The following is a 24494-nucleotide window of genomic DNA, read 5'->3' on the forward strand; positions in this document are numbered from 1 at the left end:
CCCCCCGAGCGACTGTTCCCTCCCCTGATGGTTCTGTCCCGGGAAGCGGCTTGGGTTTAGGGAACCCTTCCCCGAAGCCCGGCAGACTCGCCTCCCCCTTCCCCTCCCCGCCTCCCCTGTCCTGAGACGGATGCTTTCTCCGGGAAATAAGGGCTTTCTCGTGGAAGTGGGGGAGACCGGGGGCGGGGGGGGGGGGGTCGTCCCTCTTCTTCTCCCTCGGCTACCCCAGCCCCGACGCTCCACCAGTGCCAGGTGAGTGCCAGCCGGGCCCCGTCGTCCCCGCAGGGTCCCTGGCGGGGCCGCCGGGTGGCCGTGCCCACTCCTCCACCCTTCTTCCCGGGGAGGAGAGCGCGGCCCGACCTCGTGGCGGCAACTTTATTTTAGATCCGAGCTTCGGGAAGGCAGAGGCGGGATCCGGGAGCCGCTCCCCGCCCCCCCCCCCCGCCCCCAAACTGGGAAGAGGGGGCTCCGCCGGCTCGGGGACCGAGCTACCCGCTGACTCCCCCGGGCCGCGGCGCAAACTTTGGAGGCGAGGGAAAGTCGGGGGTGGAGAGAAGAAGGCGGAAAGGGGGTGTGGGGGGGGGCGGGCCGACCTCACCCGCTGCCGGTCGGCTCCCGGTCCTTCCGTGGGTCCCGACCCTCCGGATCCGGATGCGCTGGAGGTTTCCCCCGGAACGGGGAGCGGCCAACTTCGGGGGTCTCCGCCGCGCCCCGCCCGCCGCGGTCTTTGTCTCCCGGGCCGGCGCTACCCGCCGCCGCCGCCGCCGCCTCCTTCTGCCGTCGCCGTTGCCGCCGCCGCCGCCGCCGCCGCCTCCTGCCCCATAGCGATCCCGGCCCCCCCCCCCCCCGCCGCCCCCCCGACTTTAGCTCCGGCGACTCCGGCTCCGTGACGCCCCCTGCCGGGCTCGGGCTCGCCCCGCACCCAGGGGAAGAGGGGGCGACCCCCTCCCCCGCCGCCGCCCCCGCCGCCCCCAACCTACACATTCACTACGCTCCACCGACGCGGTGCCGATGTGCGCTCACCGAACACACACCCAACGTGCACGTTGAAGACGCTCCCACCGGACGCGGTGCCAGTGTGCACTCACCGAACACACATACACACACGCGCGCACCACCTGCATGTTGACGACGCTTCACCTACCCGGTGCACACATGGAACACACACACCGAACGCACACAACGTACGTCCACCTTCTTCGCTACTATCCACCTCCGCGGTGCCAATGTACGGTCGCCGGACACACACCCAACGTGCACGTTGACGACACTCCACCTCCACGGTGCAAATGTGCGGTCACCGGGACACACACCCGACATACGCATCCACTCCGCTCCACCTACACTGTGCAGATGTTCAGTCACCGAACACGCAGAGACATACACTCGTGCCCGCTGCCATTCGGGCGGCTGAAATCTCCACGCGATCACCCACCCACCGGAGCTTCCGCCCCGTACCCGTCGTACACACGCTCCCGGCCTCCTCTCCGGCAGCCACTTAATGAGGAAGGCCGGGGCCGGAACGCTCCCACCCGTGACCCCTACCGTAGCCGTGCTCTCTCTCTCTCTCCCCCCAGTTCGGCATTCGACAGAGACCATATCTTCCCAATAATTAGAGCACCGTAACTACGGAACGATAGACCCCCCGACACCGTCGTCGTCACAGACAGACCCGAGGCCTTCCACGTGCCGGGCACGGCGCTCCGCCGCCGTCGGTGATCGGCCAGGAGCCGTCCCTCGTCCCTCTCCCCGGGCCCGCGCCCCCCCTGCCCCGCGAGAAGGTATGGAGCTGCATTTTATCTCGGGGTCTCGAAGGGCTTTCTGATTATAAGTACCTCTTGGAACAAACGATTGCGATTTTCGGCCATGAGGGTAAGTTTCTAGAGATGTTATGCCGTCATCTGTTCTCACACCTATTACGCCAGTGAAACGAAACCTGAAAGCAGAATGCCGGGCAAGGAATTTGCTTACCTATGGAGACCTTTATATAACGTGCCCCCCGGCCCCCCCACACACACCCCCATCCCACCCTTTGATTTTGGGAAGCAGGAGGGAGCAAGCTTGTGGGGAAGGAGAACGGAGCACTCCAAGCCACCTGGAACAATTTCCCCCACCTTCCTTCCCCTTTAGACACACTATTTGGGGGTTGGTACCTTTCCCAGCATGTCACATGGGTGTTTTCTTTGGATCACACCCTTTGCTCCCTCCGGAAACGCAGGCTGCTGATTGGGTGAAACCCGCCCTCTCGCCCTCCTGGGAAGTTGGCTTGAGGCCACGGGTTGGGGCAGGATGTTCATTCTGCCGCTTCTTCTGTGCCCGACCTCTTTTTTTTTTTTCCCACTTTGGATTCCCGGTGTCTTACTCTGCTTCCTCGGCCCTGCGCTTCCTTTCTTCTCTCCTCGCCCCCCTCCCTACCCCACCCCCGGCTCTCGCAGCGTGCCGCTGTACAGTTCTGGGCAACAAAACTGAGGCCTTCCGAGAGCAGGCTGCCAAAGGGACCGAGTTGGCCGGCAGGTCTGAGGAGTCCGAACTCATTACCGCGGGTCATTTATTAGGACGTTTCCCGAATGAAATGTAACCAACGCTTCCCTCCACCCCCAGTTCTACAGTCGATCCGCGCCCGCTCTGTACCTTTGATTTTCAGGACAGTATTGTGGCTTTTTTCTTCCTTCCGCCTGGCGTAACGAAATAGAGTGGGAGGGAGAAAGGTAAAACTGTTCTAGAAGGAAGTTTCAGAGCACCGGTCTCCTCCGATCACCTAGCCACCCATTCAGTTCCTTTCTCCTGCCTCCAACCCACCCCGACAACTGAATCATCATTATTATTATTATTATATTTCATTCAATAGTATTTATTGAGCACTTACTATGTGCAGTACTAGTACTATGTACTAAGCTCTTGGAATGTACAAATTGGCAACAGATAGAGACAGCCCCTGCCCATTGACGGGCTTACAGTCTAATCGGGCTTACAGTCTAATACAGTCTAATATTTGTTAAGCGCTTACCATCTGCCAAGCACTGTTCTCAGCTCTGGGGTAGATACAAGATATTCGGGTTAGACACACTTGCCGTTCCACGTGGGGCTCGCAGTCTTAATCCCCACTGAGAAAGCAGCGTGGTTTAGTGGAACGAGCACGGGCTTGGGAGCCGGAGGTCGGGGGTTCTAATCCCGGCTCCGCCACTTACCAGCTTGTGTGCCTTTGGGCAAGTCACTTACCTTCTCTGGGCCTCAGTTCCCTCATCTGTAAAATGGGGATTAAAACTGTGAGCCCCACGTGGGACAACCTGATTAGCTGGTACCTACCCCGGTGGTTAGAACAGTGCTTGGCACCTAGTAAGCACTTAATAAATACCAACATTATTATTACCTACCCCGGCGGTTAGAACAGTGCTTTGCAGCTAGTAAGCACTTAACCAATACCATCATTATTATTATTATTATTATTTTACAGATGAGGCCCAGAGAAGCAAAGGGACTTACCCAAGGTCACACAGCAGACAAGCGGCAGGGCTGGGATTAGAATCGAGGTTCTCTGACTCCCAGGCCCCGGACTCTTTCCACTAGGTTGAATGTCTTTCCACCTCTCTCTGCCACGTGTATCTCCCAACCTTCCTCTGGAACCTTCTTCTCCTTGGTCTCCAGCCCAAGTCCCAGGGGACCACTCAGGAAGAGTAGACTGAAGGGCACCCGGGTGGGCAAACTGTGCCTATCAGTGTGGCTCAGTGGAAGGAGCCCGGGCTTGGGAGTCAGAGGTCACGGGTTCAAATCCCGGCTCTGCCACTTGTCAGCTGTGTGACTGTGGGCAAGTCACTTCACTTCTCTGTGCCTCAGTTACCTCATCTGGAAAATGGGGATGAAGACTGGGAGCCTCATGTGGGACAACCTAATGACCCTGTATCTCCCCCGGCACTTAGAACGGTGCTCTGCACATAGTAAGCGCTTAACGAATACCGACATTGTTGTTATTATTACTATTATTATCCGCGATTCAACAATAACATAGGCCCGTCCCTAGGTCCTCCTCATTCCCTGTCACGCTCAAATCAGTCGGTGACATTTCTCGAGCTCTTACTGTGTGCGACGCACTGTACCAACTGCCTAATCAACAGACCCTCAAAAACTCATGAGCGATCCCATTGGTTTTTGACAGTTCCGTCCAGCTTCGCTACAGACCCAGTGTTACTCCGCTATTTTCAAGTGAGGGGCGGCCAATCTGAGTTTTACCCCGGTTGCCTTTCGCTAGCCGACCGGTGCCGCTTTCCAGTCGATGGAGGGTATTTGTTGAGCCCTTTTTGCATGCCGAGCTCTGTGCTAAGCGCTCGGGAGAGTGACACAACAGAGTTGGTAGACACGGTCCCTGCCCACGAGGAGTTGGCAGTCTCGCTATGGGCAGGGAACGGGTCTCTTTATGGTTATAGTATACTCTCCCAAGCGCTTAATACAGTGCTCTGCACCCGGTAAACGCTCAGTAGATACGGATTGAATGAATGAACGAAGACAGGACTGTGATCTTCAGCTCAGATCGGCTCTTGCCGGCCTGAAAATCATCACCAGTCCCGCGTCCCTAGTCCCTGATGGCAGTGGCCCGAGGAGAGGTTTCAAAGCCGGTGCCATGCCAGCCCCATTTTGAGTTTGGCTCAGCTACTCATTTCTCTTCGGCACTAAAAGAGCCAAGGGCAGGACTGCAAACTTGCCACTCCATCTAGGAGGATAGGACTCATTTATCTCACTCCAGTCTTTACTGCGGCGGTAACGGCTACCTGACACATAGTCTGGAGAGTGCCACTGCTGGGAAACCAGACACAGGGTTTTCCATTCAATAAAAGCAGGGTCACTTCCCTCCTGTTTCACAATGAGACCTTTTCCCTCCCGTCACAGGAGCTCTGTGCAACATGACCCGGGGCCGGGGGGGAGGGAGAGAGGGGGAGGACAGGGGTGAGAAACAAAGCAGTTCCTATGGCACTGTGGGGAGGAGAAATAGGACAAGATTGCACAGGATGTCAGATTTAGTACCCTTTTTTCAGGGGCCGCAGGGAGAGAGGGCAAGCCGCAAGATCAGTCTCGGGGAATCCATCGATCGTATTTATCGAGCGCTTACTGCGTGCAGGGCACTGTAGCGATCCTGTACTCGCCCAGCTGCTCAGTACAGTGCTTTCCACACGGTGAGCGCTCAGTAAATACGAGCGAATGAAGTGCTTGGGAGAGAGTGAGCTCTTCCACAGGTCTGTTGTGTGACCGTAGGCAAGTCACCTGACTTCTCTGGGCCTCCGTTACCTTGACTGTAAAATGGGGATCAAGATTGTGAGCCCCGTGAGGGACGTGGACCGTGTCCAACCTGATTACCTTGCATCCACCCCAGCGCTCAGAACAGTGTTTGGCCCATAGTAAGCACTAAACAACGTGGCTCAGTGGAAAGAGCCCGGGCTTGGGAGTCAGAGGTCATGGGTTCGAATCCAGGCTATGCCACTTGTCAGTTGTGTGACTGTGGGCAAGTCACTTAACTTCTCTCTGCCTCAGTTACCTCATCTGTAAAATGGGGATTAAAACTTTGAGCCCCACGTGGGACAACCTGATCACCCTGTATCTCCCCCAGCGCTTAGAACAGTGCTCTGCACGTAGTAAGCCCTTAACAAATACCAACATTATTATTAAACAAATTCCACAATTACTATTATTATTATTACAATAGAACAGTGTAACAGAATTGGTAGACACAGTCCCTGCCCACAACGAGCTTACAGTCTGGAGGGAGCTTACTGTTTAGAAGGCCTGTGCCCAGTGACTACCACTGCAGTGGGGGCTGCTGAGCTGTGCATTTTAAAAATAATAATGATAGTGGCATTTGTTAAGCGCTTACTATGTGCAAAGCACTGTTCTAAGGGCTGCAGAGGTTACAGGGTGGTCAGGTTGTCCCACAGGGGGCTCACAGTCTAAATGCCCATTTTGCAGATGAGGTAACTGAGGCACAGAGAAGTGAAGTGACTTGCCCACAGTCACACAGCTGACAAGCGGCAGAGGCGGGATTCGAACCCATGACCTCTGACTCCCAAGCCCGGGCTCTTTCCACTGAGCCACGCTGCTCAGGATCTTCCTGGCATGGGGTAGCTAGAGTTGGGGAAAGATGGGTCCCGTCTTTCTGGCTCTGTGGCTGTCTGGCCGGTGATAGCAATAACCGTAGTGGTATTAAGCGCCTACTCTGTGCTACACACTGTGCTAACCCCTGAGGTAGATACAGTACAGTCAGATCAGAGGGTTCCTGTCTCACATGGGGCTCCCAGGGAGAACAGGTCTTTAATCCCCATTTTACAGATGAAGAAAGTACGGCACAGAGAAGTTAGAGAAGCAGGGAAGTAGAGGAGTAGAGAAGCAGCATGGCCTAGTGGAAAGAACATAGGCCTGTGTGGAAGAGGACCTGGGTTCTAATCCTGGCTCTGCCGATTTGTCTGCTGTGTGACCTTGGGCAAGTCACAACTTCTCTGTCTCAATTTCCTCATCTGCAAAATGGGGATTCAACCCTACACCCTCCTACTTACCCTGAACCCCATATGGGACAGGGGCTCATTAATAATAATAATGTCGATATTCGTTAAGCACTTACTATGTGCAGATCACCGTTCTAAGCGCTGGGGTAGATACAGGGTCATCAGGTTGTCCCATGTGAGGCTCCCAGTCTTCACCCCCATTTTCCAGATGAGGAAACTGAGGCACAGAGAAGTGAAGTGACTTGCCCACAGTCACACAGCTGACAAGCGGCCGAGGCGGCATTCGAACCCATGACCTATGACTCCCAAGCCCAGGCTCTTTCCGCTGAGCCACGCTGCTTCTCTATCTTGATTGCACCCCAGTGCTAAGTACAGTGCTTGGCACAGCGTAAGCATTTAACACGTTCCATTAAAAAAAAAAAAGTGACTTGCCCAAGATCACGCAGAGCAGCAGCGTGGCTCAGTGGAAAGAGCACGGGCTTTGGAGTCAGAGCTCATGGGTTCGAATCCCGGCTCGGCCGCTTGTCAGCTGTGTGACTTTGGGCAAGTCACTTAACTTCTCGGTGCCTCAGTTACCTCATCTGTAAAATGGGGATTAAGACTGTGAGCCCCACGTGGGACAACCTGATTCCCCTGTGTCTACCCCAGCGCTTAGAACAGTGCTCGGCACATAGTAAGCGCTTAACAAATACCAACATTATTATTATTAAGATCACACAGCAGGTGGGCGTCTTCCGATTCGCAGTCCTGTGCGCTTTCCACTAGGCCCCGCTGCTTCTCTGAGTGAGTGGAGGAATCTTGGAGTGAGGAAAGCACTTCCGGCCATATCCTTAAACTCTGTTTCCCCTATCCGTAATTTATTTTAATGTCTATCTCCCCGTTAAGCTCCTTGTGGGCACGCATCAGGTCTACTAACTCAAACGTATTATCCTCTCTCAAGTGCGTAGTGCTGTGCTCAGCACAGGGTAGGCATGCAATAGATATTATGGATTTTTTAATTTTTCTTTTTAGCTCTGGGACTTGCCCCTAAGAGGAGCCCTGCCAACTGCCACGGATGATAACAGTCCGGGTTTGTTACCGTGTTTGCAATCGGTCGCTGTTGCCAATGCGGTAATTATATGTATTTTAACACGTCTTCGGGAGGACGCGCCAAAATGATTTTCAGTTCGTCGATCGATCAGTGGTATTTATTGAGAACTCACTACGTGCAGAGCGCTGTACTAAGAGCCGGGGAGGGTACAATGCTAGGCACAGAGTGAGCGCTCAGTAATCACCATCATCATCATCACAATGCCGCAGAATTAGCGGATATGTTCCCTGCCAGTAACGACCTCACGGCCTGGAGGGATTTATGTCCGCTGGTCTTGAAAGGTGAACGTCCGGGACAGTGTTTTGTCTGGAAATGAAGAGCAACTAACTCTCCTATCTGCAGAGCTGGAGTAGACTGAATGGCATCTGGGTGGGCAAGCAAATAACTGATTAAAATACTACCCCGTGCGCCACAGAAGCGAAGGATGTGAACATTGTGGGTATCAAAAACTGCCATCTGTGCGTACTGACTTTTTCTTAATACCAAAAAGTCCTTCATTTGAAATGTATTTTTGAAACAGGCGGAGGGATTAACTAACATTATGGCCTGGAGGCCGGCTGCAAAAGTGTTTTACACGGTAAAATCTGTGGGGGTGGGGGTGGAACAGATCCCAGGCAGAGGAGGAGAGCAGAGCTGGGGTAGAGTACCTCTTGCTCTTTTTTCTTTTTATTCCCCACACTCAGCCGGCGGAAGACAATAAAGCCACATGAGTGGTAGCTGGTGGCAAAGAAAGCTGAGCCTGGATTTGGGGGCAGTCTTGACGGATGGCAGTAATGCCTTTCTAAACGATCCTTCCTGGGCTCCGGCCCCAAGGCCCGGTCCGTACTCCCATAGTTGCCGAGCAGAAAATGCTGATGTTCCCGATTTTTAAATACCGGGGACGATTTGTTACCTCAGAAAACCGCGCAGGCCTTCGGTGTGGCCTAAGCCGGAGAGGGGTTTGGATACGTTCGTGTAGGAGGGATCCGTGGTGGGCTACTAGAGGGGAAGTTAGGGATGTAGAGGGGAAAGGTTAAGAGTGTTGGATGGGCATTCCCTAACCCTGAGGTTAGTGGTCTAGGACGGCAGTCATCTCGTGGTCTCTCCCCGTATCCCACTGCTAGGCATTCATTCATTCATTCATTCAATAGTATTTATTGAGCGCTTACTATGTGCAGAGCACTGTACTAAGTGCTTGGAATGAACAAGTCGGCACCAGATAGAGACAGTCCCTGCCGTTTGACGGGCTTACAATCCTGTCTAATCGGGGGAGATGGACAGACAAGAACAATGGCAATAAATAGAGTCAAGAATAAATAGAGTCAATAGAGGCAGACAGGACACTGTGGCCTAGTGGAGAGAGCACGGGCCTGGGAGTCAGAGGGTCGTGGGTTCTAATCCCAGCTCAGCCGCTTGTCTGCTGTGTGACCTTGGGCAAGTCACTTCACTTGTCTCTGCCTCAGTTCCCTCATCTGTGAAATGGGGATTGAGACCGTGAGCCCTACGTGGGACAGGGACTGTGTCTCACCCCAATTTGCTTGTATCGACCCCAGCGCTTAATATAGTTCCTCAAGCGCTTAGTTGTACTTTTCAAGTGCTTAGTACAGTGCTCTGCACACAGAAAGTGCTCAATAAATACGACTGAATGATTGAACGAATGGCACACAGTAAGCGCTTAACATATCCCGAGAAGCGGCGTGGCTCTGTGGAAGGAGCCCGGGTTTGGGAGTCAGAGGTCACGGGTTCTAATCCCGCCTCCGCCACTTGTCAGCTGTGTGACCTTGGGCGAGTCACTTAACTTCTCTGTGCCTCAGTGACCTCATCTGTAAAATGGGGGTTAAGACTGTGAGCCCCACGCGGGACAACCTGCTCACCTTGTACCCCCCCCCCCAGTGCTTAGAACAGTGCGTGGCACGCAGTAAGCGCTTAGCAAATGCCATCGTTATTATTATTAATTATTATTATGCACCTGATCCAGGAAAGGCCTCGGACATAGTCTTATAGCCTAAGAAAGCACAACTCGGACAAGTTTCTACTTTAAAGCAATCTACCACACAACTACCAAGCTCTGTTCATAAGGTTACTATCCCACTGCTACCAGTGCCTGGTATCGAAACTGTTCTCTAATAAGTCATCAAAGTTTCTTTCCTTTCCAACAACAGGACTCTAAAAGGAGCCTCATTTCTTCTGGCCCATTTTCTCTGTCCTTCACGTACTCAACATGGCCAGCAATGACACGCAGCCTAAAATAAGCTGTACCTCAGAAAGTAGGTCGCAGATCTTTCATACCAACCTGCTGACAGTGGGCTATCTTTGGCATTTCTTTGAAGCTAATTATTTTATATGGTTAAATTAGGGTAATTAGATCTGCGGGAATTGAACTAAAATCAAAAACTTGTAGCCTTGTGAGGATTTCCTTCAGCAGCTTTCACCTTCACTCCTTCACCTACTCCCATTTGTCCTCTGGGCCGTTGTGGAGAACGGATACGAGAGTCTTCTACTTCTACCCGGGCACTCTCCAAAAGGCACCGGAAATCTCTGAGCATTTCTTGAGGAGGACTGAGTCACCGGAGTACAGAAGAGATTCCCGTCTGCACAACTATCGATGTACAGCCGTCCTTCACAGTCAGAGATGTCACCGCTGACGACAAAGCTCATCTACGAGCGTGCGTGGGGCTGACAAGGCCGATGCGGGACCTACGGTACACAAAGAGGTCGCCCCTTTGCTGTTGGCTTCGTACTGCCTGTCTCTCTCCACGCAAAGCTTTTGCTCAAAGAGGGCCACTCCCTTGTCGACGGCAGAGCACGGGCTTAGTAGAAAGAGCACGGGCCTGGGAGTCAGAGGACCTGGGTTCTCATCCCGGTTCCGCCGTGTACCTTCTCTGTGCCTCAGTTCTCTCGCCTGTAAAATGGGGATTCAATACCTGTTCTCCTTCTTACGTAGATTGCGAGCCCTTGGTGGAACAGGGATTGTATCTGACCTGATTTATCTTGTTTCTTCTTCAGTGCTTAGACTAGTGCTTGACACATCGTAAGGGCTTGAATTCCACCATCGTCACCATCATCGTAGAGGTCTATCCATAGCGACTGGCTCCCAGCCGGGATGCAGCACTGTCTGAGGCTTTGTTTCACAGCGTCCTTCAAACGCTTCCTTTGCCCCACCCGCCCCCCAGCTTTCAGTTCCCCAGTTTCAGGCCTCTGATCAGCAGCTGCTCGGGTCCTCCTGCAGCCGTTCATTCTCCTCGTGGGTCCCACCCAGAGAAGTTTAGCTGTGCTAAAGCGAGCAGAGCTTCGATGCTAGGAGGCTGATTACGTTCCAGAACTTCACTGTTCATGATCTCGTCTCACCCCTTGATGTGGAACATGGCCCGAAAGTGATGCTGGTGAAACCGCTCGCGCGGCCTGATGGGGCACCTGCGTGTGGTCCGGGTCTCACAGCCACCGAGAAGGTTGGAAAAACACCACGGCTATGGAGACCTTTAGCTCGGTCTGCAGCCCGATAGCCCGCTGCCGTCTCACGCTGTTCAACTGTCTCCCCAAGGGTGTGCTGGCCTTCTTGATCTGGTTTTCTATTCTCTCATCATATCAGTCAGTGGTACTTATTGCACATTTACTGCGTGCACATGGCTCTGTGGCTAGAGCACGGCCCTGGGAGTCAGAAGGTCATGGGTTCTAATCCCGGGCTCTGCCACTTGTCTGTTGTATGACCTTGGGCAAGTCACTTTGCTTCTCTGTGCCTGCTGCCTCATCTGTCAAATGGGAATGGAGACTGTGAGCCCCACCTGGGACAGGGACCGTGTCCGACCCGATTTGCTTGTACCCACCCCAGCGCTTAGGACAGTGTCTGGCACATTATAAGCGCTTAACAGATACCATAATTATCATTATTATTATGAGGGCACCACACTAAGCACTTGGGAGAACACGACATAATAGAGTCAGTAGACACGGTCACTATTTTCCACTTTATCCAGTCTAGATGTCTTGGCTTCATTCACTAGACTACTCAAGCAGTCGCTTTCCGGAGAACCAGACAGGGGCGTTCAAAAGCAGGGAAGGCAGACTAAATATTTTAAATAGACGAAACTGTCTCAAATGAGGTATAACAGAGGAGCGTGGGCAAACAACAGTAGCTAATAGAGTGGCTTGGGGTGGGGCAGTCAGGAGAGGGAGAAAGGTCCGCGCATGAGAGCAGAGGCATTGGGAAGCCCGGAATAGGAAAGGGCAGCTTCTAAAGGGCAAGTGGCCATCAGACCGGCTCAGCAAAGGACAGTTTTTACGTAGATTGTTGAAGGCCTAAAGGTCGCTTCAGCCACATCCACATGCCTAGATAGGATCCCATCATAAGCAGCAACAGCAGCATCTTCAAATATGAAGGATTTTTAAAAAATTCTAGTATTTAAGTGCTTACAAGCTAATCAGGTTGGACCCTGTCCCACATAGGGCTCACAGACTTAAACCCCATTTTACAGATGAGGTAGCTGAGGCGCAGAGAAGTTAAGTGACTTGCCCGAGTTCACACAGCAGACAAGTGGCAGAGCAGGGATTAGAACCCAGGTCCCCTGACTTCCAGATCTGGGCTCTTTCCACTAAGTCACTCTGCTTCTGTTTGGATGGCTGGCTATAAAAAAAAATGTTGGTATTTGTTAAGCGCTTACTATGTGCAAAGCACTGTTCTAAGCGCTGGGGAATACAAGGTGATCAGGTTGTCCCACGTGGGGCTCACAGTTTTAATCCCCATTTTACAGATGAGGGAACTGAGGCACAGAGAAGATAAGTGACTTGCCCAAAGTCACACAGCTGGCAAGCGACAGAGCTGGGATTCGAACCCATGACCTCTGACTCCCAAGCCTGGGCTCTTTCCACTGAGCCATGCTGCTTCTCTATACCCACCCAGGGAGAGGTTTGTTGTTTTGTTTTTTAATCACATAGGCTTTGATAGAATAGGAGGACAGCAGTATTCAGTCTGTCCACTTGTTTTCTTCTAGTCCCCTCTTACCTATTTCATTTTACTGAAAAAAATCCCAATTTTCCTCCTCTGACATCCAACATGGTATGGTTTTCAAATTGAATTGTGGGTGGCTTTTTGGTTTGGGGCTGAGGGGGTGGTGCACTGGACTGCATTTGCTTTCTAAACCTTGAGCACTTTGAGGGAAAAAGCCTGTAGAAGTAATAACAGTGGTAAAGCTGAAGTGGCTGAGAGAGGAGTCGGTCATTTGGGAAGTACAAAAGGACAGCCCGCGTTACCACTCTGCAGCTCTGTTATATTGAAGTCCCGAACAGCAGGGTTCTTTCTGTTTTCCTTCCCTCAGTACCAAGTCCAGTGATTTGCACAAAACAGATGCCCAAAAGAGCTTCCTGATGGACTGATTGCAGCCTGAAAGGGTAAATTTTCTCAGCAAGAGTGCAAGAGTTTGGTGGCACTGATGACAGGCTGAGGCAGAGTGACCTGACCCCTTAAAAGTCACGCTCTCTAGCACATTAAGCCTGAAAAAGGGCCTCTTAGTGAGTGGACCACGCTGTATGCGGCTCAGAAATCCCAACAGGCTTCTGACTCGGTGCACACCTCCAGTTCCTCACACTGGCAGATCACCACCTTGAAGTCCTAGAAGTTTTACTTGGGGACAGAGCACAAAGCCAAGTCCACTGCCTCTAAACGAGCAAGCGATGAACGACGACGACAAAAAAACAAAACACCCTGCCTTTTTTTTACTGGCATAAATACATAAGCAGAAGGTCTAGCTAGGATTTTGCATCTATTTCCTCCCTCCCTGTCCCCATATTGTTTGAATAAAGTGGATTGTGGATGGTTTACTGGTGTTTTTAAGATCGCCCGATTTTGGTGGCCAAAAAGTTGAGTTTTCCCCCAGTCAGATGGAACTCCATTCTTGTATGCCTGGTGTGGCTGGGGAGAGAACAGGCCTTCCGTCACTTTCTGCCCTTTCTCCCTCCCACTCTCCTTTTGGGGTTGTGTTAATGAACAGCTGCGAAACAACCAACAGGAGGGAAAAGGGGAAAGAACTGAGCATTGATGACTGTTTTTAATAAGTTTCACTAGCAAGTTCCAATTTTTGCAGCATTTGTTACAGTACACAAGGGGCCCTTGGTTGAAATGCACAAGTGTTCCAAGAAGAGTCTGTGAGTCAGAAATGAAGTGAAAACCATTGCTTTACTCCAAAGCAAGAAACTCTTCAATCTGTCTAGAATGGCCACTGTTAGGAAAATATCAGTAATTCCATCTTTTTGCTCTCGCCTTCTTTCTTTTTTTTTTTTTAAAAGAAGCAAATCGATGGATTTGTCAGTCAGCCCCTTTTAAACTGAGGTCTTGGGTGCAGGATGACCAAGGAAACCTCAGGTTACTCAAAAAACAGAGTGTGTGAGCTGCACTTATATGGAAAACACACACACAATAAACACACACAGAATTTCACAGCCACCTGCTGGTCTGAACTCGTTCAGAAACCGCAAGGCACTCTATGCAGGTCAATAAAAGAACTCTCCAGTGTACTTTCCCAAGCACTTAGTACCAATCAATCAGTGGTATTCATTGAGCACTTACTGCCTGCAGAGACCTCTACTAAGCACTTGGGAGAGGACGACAGAGTTGGTAGACGCCATCCCAGCCCACAGGGAGCTTACAGTCCAGTCCAGTCCACTTATCCAGCACCCATGAGGTGTGGCATACCTGTTTATCCACTTATTTATTTTGATCATTCTAGCTGTAAACTTTTTTATGTCTGTCTCCCCCGTCAGGGTGGAAGCTGCTGGCAGGCAGGGAATGGGTCGCTCAGTGGATGCCCAATAAATACCAAGAAATGACGCTCTGGGGAAGGACGGGGAGACGAGAAGGTTAGCAAGAACTACCAGAATATACCATTTAGGATTTGGCACCAACTTTCCCCAGAAGCTTTTATTTCCAGGGCGCTCGTTGTAAAAAAGACGAGTTACCCAGACCAGCCCGACATCGTGCATGACATGAGAGACTCTCGAGAGCCTTCCATCTGTAGCCTCGTCCTGCCTCCTGAGACTTTCTGCTCTTGGCTTTTTACCTTTTCGCTTCGGAATCCCTATCGGCCACTTGGCTGGTAGCCCTTGAGAGGACGGTGCTCTGTCCAGAGGGCTCCCTGTTCACGTTATTGTTGGAACACATGTTCCTGTAGATGTCTTCTATGGAAGTGGTGAAAAGAGGTAGGAGTGAGGAGGTGCTGGTTATCGCCAGTGAATTTTGCTGAGAATGACTCCATTGTTCTCTAGTATCCAACCCCGGGCGGCTCCGATGACTCATTCTGATTATGTGGAAGAGCCTTTCTCGGATGCTACGGGGCAGGTGAATGTGGCCTCTGCCAAAATTCCAAGCCAGCAAAACCAAAAAGAGGCAGACAAATAGGGAGAGGAAGATTTCGAAGAGGAGCTTCTCACTTGAGGCTTCCCAGCTTGAGGGCTTAGCCTCCAGCCGAAAGGCCTCGGCGCGGGGCCGACCTAGGGGGTTGCGCTGAGGAAACCGAGCCAAGCCTCCCGACTGAGGCAGGAGGATGTAGCTGGCCATGGTGGCGAGAAATTCTTTGCCATTGGCTCTTTCCACAGACTGACAGTCGTAGCGCCCAGCGTCTGCGGCCATGACGTTAAATATCACCAGTCCTCGGTCGGAAAAGAGGTATTTCGATTCCTTAGCTTTCAGACTCTCGCCATTAAACATCCACAAGGTGTTGGCCAGGTTGGACAGAGGGGCGCATTTCAGGTGGATGCTGGTCCCGTCCTCAATAAGGTAGTTTCTCACCTGACTGCCTGCAATCGTTAAGGTGGATTTGGTTAAAAGCAAAGACATTTTTTACCCCGAGATACTAATAATAGTTAGCAAGGAGAGAGCAGTCGTTAAGGTGGACTTGGTTAAAAGCTAAGACATTTTCTACCCCGAGATACTAATAATAGCAATGAGAGATTGTGTTCTGCGGGAGTTTTGGGGATGGCGACGTAGAAAGAGTTCCAGGTAATAATAATAATAATGTTGGTATTTGTTAAACGCTTACTATGTACAGAGCACTGTTCTAAGCACTGGGGTAGACACAGGGGAATCAGGTTGTCCCACGTGGGGCTCACAGTCTTAATCCCATTTTACAGATGAGGTAACTGAGGCACAGAGAAGTTAAGTGACTTGCCCACAGTCACACAGCTGACTGTCCAAGTCACACCGAGTCCAGGTGACTCGGCTGGTTCCTGTCAGGGCGGTAGGAGAGACTACTCATTCACTCACTGTGCCCCTTCACTTCCGTAGACAGGGAAGCAGCGTGGCCTAGTGAAAAAAGCCCGGGCCTGGAAGGCAAAGGACTCCGCCACTTGTCCGCTGTGTGACCTCGGGCAAGTCACTTCGCTTCTCTGGGCCTCAGTTACCCCATCTGTAAAATGGGGATTAAATCCCCCTCCCTCCGAAAGAGGCTGTGAACCTTGTGCGGGAGAGGGGCTGAGTCCAAACCTGATTACCTCGTATCTACTCAGTACGGTGTCTGGTATAAAATAAGCACTTACAGAGTACCTTAAATGGCCCATCCAGACTACGCTCATGGAAGCGGGCATCCTCCACGGACATTTCTAATGCTCGGGAAATGATGGTTTGGTTTGAAATATGCCTCAGGGTACCCTGAGAGACTCTGTGACCAAGCAGAAGCTTTCAAAGCTGCAAGGAAGCCAGAGGAATTCCTGCCCGCAAGTGCCACCCCCTCCACCTGTGCCTCGGACCCCATTCCCTCTCACCTTCTTAAAACCATCGCCCCTGCCCTCCTACCTTCCTTAACTTCTATTTTTAACCACTCAATCTCCAAGGGCTCCTTCCCCTCTGCCTTCAAACATGCCCACGTCTCCCCCATCCTAAAAAAACCCGCTCTTGACCCCACTTCCCCCTCCAGTTATCGTCCTATCTCCCTACTACCCTTTCTTTCCAAAATCCTAGAACGAGTCGTCTACAATCGATGCCTAGAATTCCTTAACTCCCATTCTCTCCTAGACCCCCTCCGATCTGGCTTCCGTCCCCTCCACTCTACCGAGACTGCTCTCTCTAAGGTCACCCATGACCTCCTTCTTGCCAAATCCAATGGCTCCTACTCCATTCTAATCCTCCTTGACCTCTCTGCTGCCTTTGACACTGTTGACCATCCCCTCCTCCTCCATACCTTATCTCACCTAGGCTTCACGGACTCTGTCCTCTCCTGGTTCTCCTCTTACCTCTCTGGCCGGTCATTCTCGGTCTCCTTCGCTGGAGCAGCCTCCTCCCCCTCCCATCCTTTAACTGTTGGAGTTCCTCAAGGGTCAGTTCTTGGCCCTCTTCTGTTCTCCATTTACACTCACTCCCTCGGTGAACTCATTTGCTCTCACGGCTTTGACTACCATCTCTACGCAGATGACACGCAGATCTACATCTCCGCCCCCGTCCTCTCCCCCTCCCTTCAGGCTCGCATCTCCTCCTGCCTCCAGGACGTCTCCACCTGGATGTCGGCCCGCCACCTAAAACTCAACATGAGCAAGACTGAGCTCCTCATCTTCCCTCCCAAACCCGGTCCTCACCCAGACTTCTCTATCACCGTGGATGGCACGACCATCCTTCCCGTCTCTCAGGCCCGCAATCTCGGTGTCATCCTTGACTCGTCCCTCTCGTTCACCCCACACATCCTATCCGTTACCGAGACCTGCCGGTTTCACCTCTACAATATCGCCAAGATCCGCCCTTTCCTCTCCACCCAAACGGCTACCTTACTGTTATGGGCTCTCATTATATCCCGGCTAGACTACTGTGTCGGCCTTCTCTCTGACTTCCCTTCCTCCTCTCTCGCCCCTCTCCGGTCTATTCTTCACTCCGCTGCCCGGCTCATCTTCCTGCAGAGACGATCTGGGCATGTCACTCCCCTTCTTAAACAACTCCAGTGGTTGCCTATCGACCTCCGCTCCAAACAAAAACTCCTCACTCTAGGCTTCAAGGCTCTCCGTCACCTTGCCCCTTCCTACCTCTCCTCCCTTCTCTCTTTCTACCGCCCACCCCGCACGCTCCGCTCCTCTGCCGCCCACCTCCTCACCGTCCCTCGGTCTCGCCTATCCCGCCGTCGACCCCCGGGTCACGTCCTCCCGCGGTCCCGGAACGCCCTCCCTCCTCACCTCCGCCAAACTGATTCTCTTTCCCTCTTCAAAACCCTACTTAAAAATCACCTCCTCCAAGAGGCGTTCCCAGACTGAGCTCCTCTTCCCCCTCTACTCCCTCTGCCATCCCCCCTTTACCTCTCCGCAGCTAAAGCCTCATTTTCCCCTTTTCCCTCTGCTCCTCCACCTCTCCCTTCCCATCCCCACAGCACTGTACTCGTCCGCTCAACTGTATATATTTTCGTTACCCTATTTATTTTGTTAATGAATTGTACATCGCCTCGATTCTATTTAGTTGCCATTGTTTTTACGAGATGTTCTTCCCCTTGACGCTGTTTATTGCCATTGTTCTTGTCCGTCCGTCTCCCCCGATTAGACTGTAAGCCCGTCAAACGGCAGGGACTGTCTCTATCTGGTGCCGACTTGTTCATCCCAAGCGCTTAGTACAGTGCTCTGCACATAGTAAGTGCTCAATAAATACTATTGAATAAATAAATACTATTGAATGAATGTGATACAGCATAATTTCCAGGTCGAGGGGCAAACAGCATACATTGGAATTTTTCTTTTAAAGTCACAAATCAATTTAATCAAAACAACACTCGAGTAGAAGGAAGATCGGTACTGCTTGAGTTTCTGAAGCATTTGGGCTTTCTCTTATGCAAAACTGAATGCAGCCGGAGTGGGAAAAAGCGTTATATAAGTATAAAATGGGCTCAGTTGAGAGTAACAGAAGACTAAACTGCAGAAACTCTCAGGTAGAAGGCAAAACTTGGGGCAGTGGAATAGCTAAGGGGTGAAAACAACTTGGAATTCCTCCCACAAAAATCTTTCCCAGACAAGCCCGGACCCATCGATCTGGGAGGATGTCTGAGCGTGAGACTTGTCTCTTGGCCAAAGAGTTTTGTTAACCTAACTTTGAAATAAACAAACTGAAAGATGATTTCCTGGTATACGCTAAATCTGACAAGGTGTAGACTCAAGTTGATTGTTTCTGGGGCCTTAACTGCCTTTAAAAATTATTGAGAAATGACTTTTTAAAAGCCTTACCAGGAAAACTGTAAAGTTTGTGGTCTATGTTCTGTACTTCCTTGCACAGGTTTTCACAAGTGGTAGAATCAGCTAATAGCCCCTGTTGCTTCTGCCACCGGTGACAGGGATTTGGGGCAGGTTTAGGTGGGGTGGAGAAGAGAGATTAGAGATGGGAGTCACATTTTTCCTTTGGTCAAGAGATTAGTAGCTCCCATTGGAGCCAGATAATCCCAACCCCTGGGTGCAAAGGCAGGAAACCGGGACTGGCAGCCGCAAATCTCACAGGGAGTTTGTTTTGGTGGATCCTTGCCAGATCGGATAGTCTTTGACCTGATTCCAGAGCGGCCTCCTATTTAAATGGTCTCTGCCAGAGAAACGCTACAAATCCGGGTGCATTTTTCAAGAAGTACAGTACAGCATTTCACCTAGAGTTCGATTTTCTCAAGATGAGCTTTCACGTACCGGCTCTAGGACACTCCAACGCCTCCCCAGTTTTAATGTTCTGAAGTAAACTCCTGAAAAGACAACACCTCGTTAATTCATTTTGGAAAAAGTCGATATCCCCCCAAAGCCTTTCAGTTCTAGGAATCCTTTACTTTTTTGGTTTTGTTCTTCTCTCCCCCTTGAAGGAGGTTCAAAGACGAAATCGTCTCCGTTACAGACCTCTGGCAGAATTCTCTTTACTGTACTTACTCTGGGGTGTCCTTATGATGAGCCACCGGGACACACTCATTAAAATGCTGGGCCCACGCACAGTAAGGATCCCTTGCTAAGACACAATCCAAGCAGCGTTTGTATCGGCTGCACACTGAGACTGGAAGCTGCACAACTTGAGAGGCGGATCCTATGTACAACAGACCCTGAAAAGGCAATAGCAAACAGGGTTTGGGTGGTGGGTTTTTGTGTTTTTTTTTTTTTAATCGGTGGCTTTGAGCAAGTAAACAAACTCCCTCAGTGCTACTTACAACCTCTAGACTGTAAAGTAATAATAATAATGATGGTATTTGTTAAGCGTTCACTATGTGCCAAGCACTGTTCTAAGCGCTGTGGTAGATACAAGGTTGTCCCACGGGGGGGCTCTCAGTCTTCATCCCCATTTGACAGATTAGGTAACAGAGGCACAGAGAAGTGAAGCGGCTTGCCCAAAGTCCAAGCGGCGGAGCCGAGATTAGAACCCACGCCCTCTGACTCATTCATTCATTCATTCAATAGTATTTATTGAGCGTTTACTATGTGCAGAGCACTGTACTAAGCGCTTGGGATGAACAAGTCGGCAACAGATAGAGACAGTCCCTGCCGTTTGACGGGCTTACAGTCTAATCGGGGGAGACGGACAGACAAGAACGATGGCAATAAACAGCGTCAAGGGGAAGAACATCTCGTAAAAACCGATGGCAACTAAATAGAATCAAGGCGATGTACAATTCATTAACAAAATAAATAGGGTAACGAAAATATATACAGTTGAGCGGACGAGTACAGTGCTGTGGGGATGGGAAGGGAGAGGTGGAGGAGCAGAGGGAAAAGGGGAAAAAGAGGGTTTAGCTGCGGAGAGGTAAAGGGGGGATGGCAGAGGGAGTAGAGGGAGAAGAGGAGCTCAGTCTGGGAACGCCTCTTGGAGGAGGTGAGTTTTAAGTAGGGTTTTGAAGAGGGAAAGAGAATCAGTTTGGCGGAGGTGAGGAGGGAGGGCGTTCCAGGACCGCGGGAGGACGTGACCCAGGGGTCGACGGCGGGATAGGCGAGACCGAGGGACGGTGAGGAGGTGGGCGGCAGAGGAGCGGAGCGTGCGGGGTGTGCGGTAGAAAAAGAGAAGGGAGGAGAGGTAGGAAGGGGCAAGGTGATGGAGAGCCTCGAAGCCTAGAGTGAGGAGTTTTTGTTTGGAGCGGAGGTTGATAGGCAACCACTGGAGTTGTTTAAGAAGGGGAGTGACATGCCCAGATCGTTTCTGCAGGAAGATGAGCCGGGCAGCGGAGTGAAGAATAGACCGGAGAGGGGCGAGAGAGGAGGAAGGGAGGTCAGAGAGAAGGCCGACACAGTAGTCTAGCCGGGATATAACGAGAGCCCGTAACAGTAAGGTAGCCGTTTGGGTGGAGAGGAAAGGGCGGATCTTGGCGATATTGTAGAGGTGAAACCGGCAGGCCTTGGTAACGGATAGGATGCGTGGGGTGAACGAGAGAGACGAGTCAAGGATGACACCGAGATTGCGGGCCTGAGAGACGGGAAGGATGGTCGTGCCATCGACGGTGATAGAGAAGTCTGGGAGAGGACCAGGTTTGGGAGGGAAGATGAGGAGCTCAGTCTTGCTCATGTTGAGTTTTAGGTGGCGGGCCGACATCCAGGTGGAGACGTCCTGGAGGCAGGAGGAGATGCGAGCCTGAAGGGAGGGGGAGAGGACAGGGACTCTCAAGCCCGGGTTCTTTCCACTGAGCTACGCTGCTTCCCAGTTGGCAGGATTGAGTCTGTCGGCTGTGTTGCTCCGTACTCTCCCAAGCGCTTAGTACGGTGCTTTACACACCATAAGCGTGCTCAATAAATACCACTGATTGATTACAACCTGAAGGGGTACGGATGAGAGACGAGAGCAGTGTTTTAACCGAGGAAGTTTTTTGACTGGTGGGCACCCCCTTCCTCTGGCCAGCCCCACGGCCTTTCAAGAGCTCAATCCGGCCGGCATTCCTCCTCTTTCCCTCCCTTTCTCCTAGCATGTATCCCCCAGCGCTTAGAATAGTGCTTTGCATGTAGTAAGCGCTTAAGAGATACCATCGTTATTATTATTAAAAGGGGCTTCTGTGCATGCAGGTTTGGGGCCTGAATTCAGAAAGATGGGGCTGAAGACTTCCGGATGAATTCATCGATAGCATTTATTGAGCAGCAACTGTGTTCAGAGCGCTGTGCTTAGTAAAGTGCAACAGAGTTTGTAGACATGATACCTTCCCTCAAAAACTTTACAATCTAGCTGGAGAGACGGGCACCCAAATAAATTACGAATAGGAGGCGGCAAAGGGGATACGTACATGAGTTCATGCGTAGTAATATCGTAACGAAAGTACCTGTTAAACACTTAGTACGTGTCAAGCACTGTTCTGAGTAGATACAAGTTAATCGGTTGGACCCAGTCCCCGTCCCCCGTGGGACTCCTAACTTAAGAAGGGAGGAGCAGGTATTGAATCCCCGTTTTACGGATGAGGAAACTGAGGCCCCGAGGAAGTGAAGTGACTTGCCAGAGGTCATTCAGTAGGCAAGTGGCACAGCTGGGATTAGAACCCAGGTCCTCTAACCCCCAGGCTCATGCTCTTTCCACTAGGCCATAAGTGTAAGATATGGACTTAGTGCCCTGGGAGGTTACCAGTCCTTTTTTTATGGTATTTGTTAAGTGCTTCCTATGTGCCAAGCACTATACCAAGCACTGGGGTAGATACGAGTTAATCCGGTTGGACTCAGTCCATCTCCCCCCGGGGTTCACGGTCTCAATCCCCATTTTACAGATTAGGTAACCGAGGCACGGAGAAGTTAACTTGACATGCCCAAGGTCACACAGCAGACAAGCGGCGGAGCTGGGATTAGGACCCAGGTCCTTCTGTCTTCCAGGCCTGTGTTCTATCCTCTAGGCCATGCTGCTTCAGAAGTGCTGGAGTGGCAGATGGGGGGGTCGGGGGGATATAAAGTGGAGAGATTCCAAAATTAACTGGGGTAAGACCTCCTGGAGGAGATCTGATTTCGGAAGGGCTCTGAAGATGGGGAGGACTGTAGTCGGGTGGATTTGAAGAAGGAGGAGTTAATTATCTTAAGGTCCGTCAATTACTTTAGTGTCTGTCTCCTCTGCTAGATGATAAACTTCTTGGGAGCGGGGATCACGTCTATTTACTTTATTGCAATCTCCTAAGTGCTCAGTTCAGTGCTCTGCACTCAATAAATACGACCGATCGACTGAAAGGAGTTCCAGGCAGGGGGAAGGGTGTGAGCAAGTGGTTAGTGGCAAGACAAACGAGAGCGAGGCCGAGTGAGTAATCTGTTTTACAAAACCTGTGACGTGCGTAGTGGGAGGGGAGCGAGGATAAATCGCGGGAGGGAGGAGGAAGAATAGCTGATGGAGTGCCTTAATGCCAATACTCAGGGGTTTCTGCTTGATGCGGAGAGGACAAGGGAAGCCAAGGAAGAGATGTGCGCTGAGTGCTGCCTCAGGAAGATGATTCGTGAATAGCTACTATGAGTGGGGAGAGGTTGGGGGCAGGGAAAAGAGGGAGAAGGCTGATATAATAGTCTAGCCACGATATGACCAGAGCTTGTACCCGGGTGGTAGCCGTTTGGGTGGAGAGGAAGGGATGAATTGGGGAGATGCGTAGGGAGAACGGGCAGGATCTTGCCATCGACTCAGAACAGCAAAGAGTCGACGATGACACCAAGGTCGTCGGCTCCTAGGGCAGGGTGCGGTGGTATGATTGACTGATCTAGTAAAGTTACGGGTAGTTTTAGTGTCTACCGTGTGCAAAGCACTGTACTAAAAGCCCAGGAAAGCCAGAGGTAAGATGGGGTCATGCCATCTTGGGGTTATATCAGCAGCAGTGAAGATGTCTGACCAGAGAACCATCAAGGGCATCTCCCATGGTGGACGGGCTCCGCAGAAATCCTGAAAATAGCAGTCCCCCTTGAAAGGTAATAATAATTACGGTATTTGTTAAGCACTTACTAAGTGCCAGGCACTGGACTAAGCGCCGGGGTGCTGACGAGAAAATTGGGTCGGACAGGGTCCCGCGTAGGGCTCACGGTCTTAATCCCCATTTTATAGATGAGTTAACTGAGGCACGGGGAATCAAGTGACCTGCCCATGGTCACACTTGAAGAGCGAAGACCCCAGCAGCAATTTCCCAAGTGGCTACGTTAGCAACTACCTGCCATTCCACAGGTGCCATGGCCCAGCATTGACACTACGCCACAGTCACTTTGGCCATAAAGGTTTCGCATATCAAATTCTTACAAGCACTCTGCAGTGTGCAAAACCCCTGCCCACTTATTCGTCTGTCGGGAACACAACTTGCAGGGACAAGAATGCGAGTGGTACTGCGCAAACCACTAACACAAGCAGCGTGGCTTGGTGGCAAGAACCCGGGCTTGGGAGTCAGAGGTCGAGGGTTCTAATCCCGGCTCCGCCACTTCTCTGCTGTGTGAGACCTTGGGCAAGCCACTTCACTTCTCTGGGCCTCAGTTACCTCGTCTGGAAAATGGGGATTAAGACCGTGAGCCCCAAGTGGGACAACCTGATTACCTTGTATCTACCCCGATGCTTAGAACAGTGCTTGGCACATAGTAAGCGCTTAACAAATACCATATTTATTATTATTATTGTTATCACGCCAATCAATTCCTTCCCGTAAATTCCTGATCTCAGTCTTCATGAGTGGACTGAGGCTCATTCCTTGCTTATGACGGGAGACATCAGAATACGGGTAAAAAACCACAATCTCTGCCCTCAGGAGCTTCCGCTCTAACACGGGATAGACACAAACCAATTTACAGAGCAGAAGAAGAGAATGCAGAGATGCAGATAAATAAGTGCTTAAAAGCTTTTATAGAGAAGCAGCAGGGCTCAGAGGAAACAGCATGGGCTTGGGAGTCGGAGGTCATGGGTTGGAATCCCGGGCACTGCCACTTCTCAGCTGCATGACTGTGGGCAAGTCACTTTACTTCTCTGTGCCTCAGTTACCTCATCTGGAAAATGGGGATTAAGACTGTGCGCCTCATATGGGACAACCTGATTAGCCTGTATCTCCCCCGGCGCTTAGAACAGT

At 51.4% G+C, this 24494-nt stretch overlaps 2 protein-coding genes across 4 annotated transcripts in view; one reads left to right on the plus strand and one right to left on the minus strand.

Moving 5' to 3' along the window:
* The window catches only part of DDX49 (DEAD-box helicase 49), a 5221-nt gene extending 4396 nt beyond the window's left edge, over nucleotides 1-825 (plus strand). Inside the window, exon 6 of the mRNA XM_029051147.2 lies at nucleotides 663-825. Within this exon, the coding sequence (XP_028906980.2) occupies nucleotides 663-825 (163 nt within the window). The remainder of the gene's footprint in view (nucleotides 1-662) is intronic.
* A 12751-nt stretch (nucleotides 826-13576) lies between these two features.
* LOC100078567 (semaphorin-4E-like) overlaps nucleotides 13577-24494 on the minus strand; it is a 34729-nt gene continuing 23811 nt past the window's right edge. For all 3 annotated transcript variants that reach the window (XM_029050502.2, XM_029050501.2, XM_007670848.4), the window contains exons 13-15: nucleotides 19402-19568; nucleotides 19171-19223; nucleotides 13577-15339 (exon numbers count right to left, since the gene is read on the minus strand). In XM_029050502.2, coding sequence (XP_028906335.1) covers nucleotides 14600-15339; nucleotides 19171-19223; nucleotides 19402-19568 — 960 coding nt within the window. In that variant the 3' untranslated portion in view covers nucleotides 13577-14599. The remainder of the gene's footprint in view (nucleotides 15340-19170; nucleotides 19224-19401; nucleotides 19569-24494) is intronic.

Source organism: Ornithorhynchus anatinus, chromosome X1 (genome assembly GCF_004115215.2).
Source record: "Ornithorhynchus anatinus isolate Pmale09 chromosome X1, mOrnAna1.pri.v4, whole genome shotgun sequence".
NCBI classification, from domain to species: Eukaryota; Metazoa; Chordata; class Mammalia; order Monotremata; family Ornithorhynchidae; genus Ornithorhynchus; species Ornithorhynchus anatinus.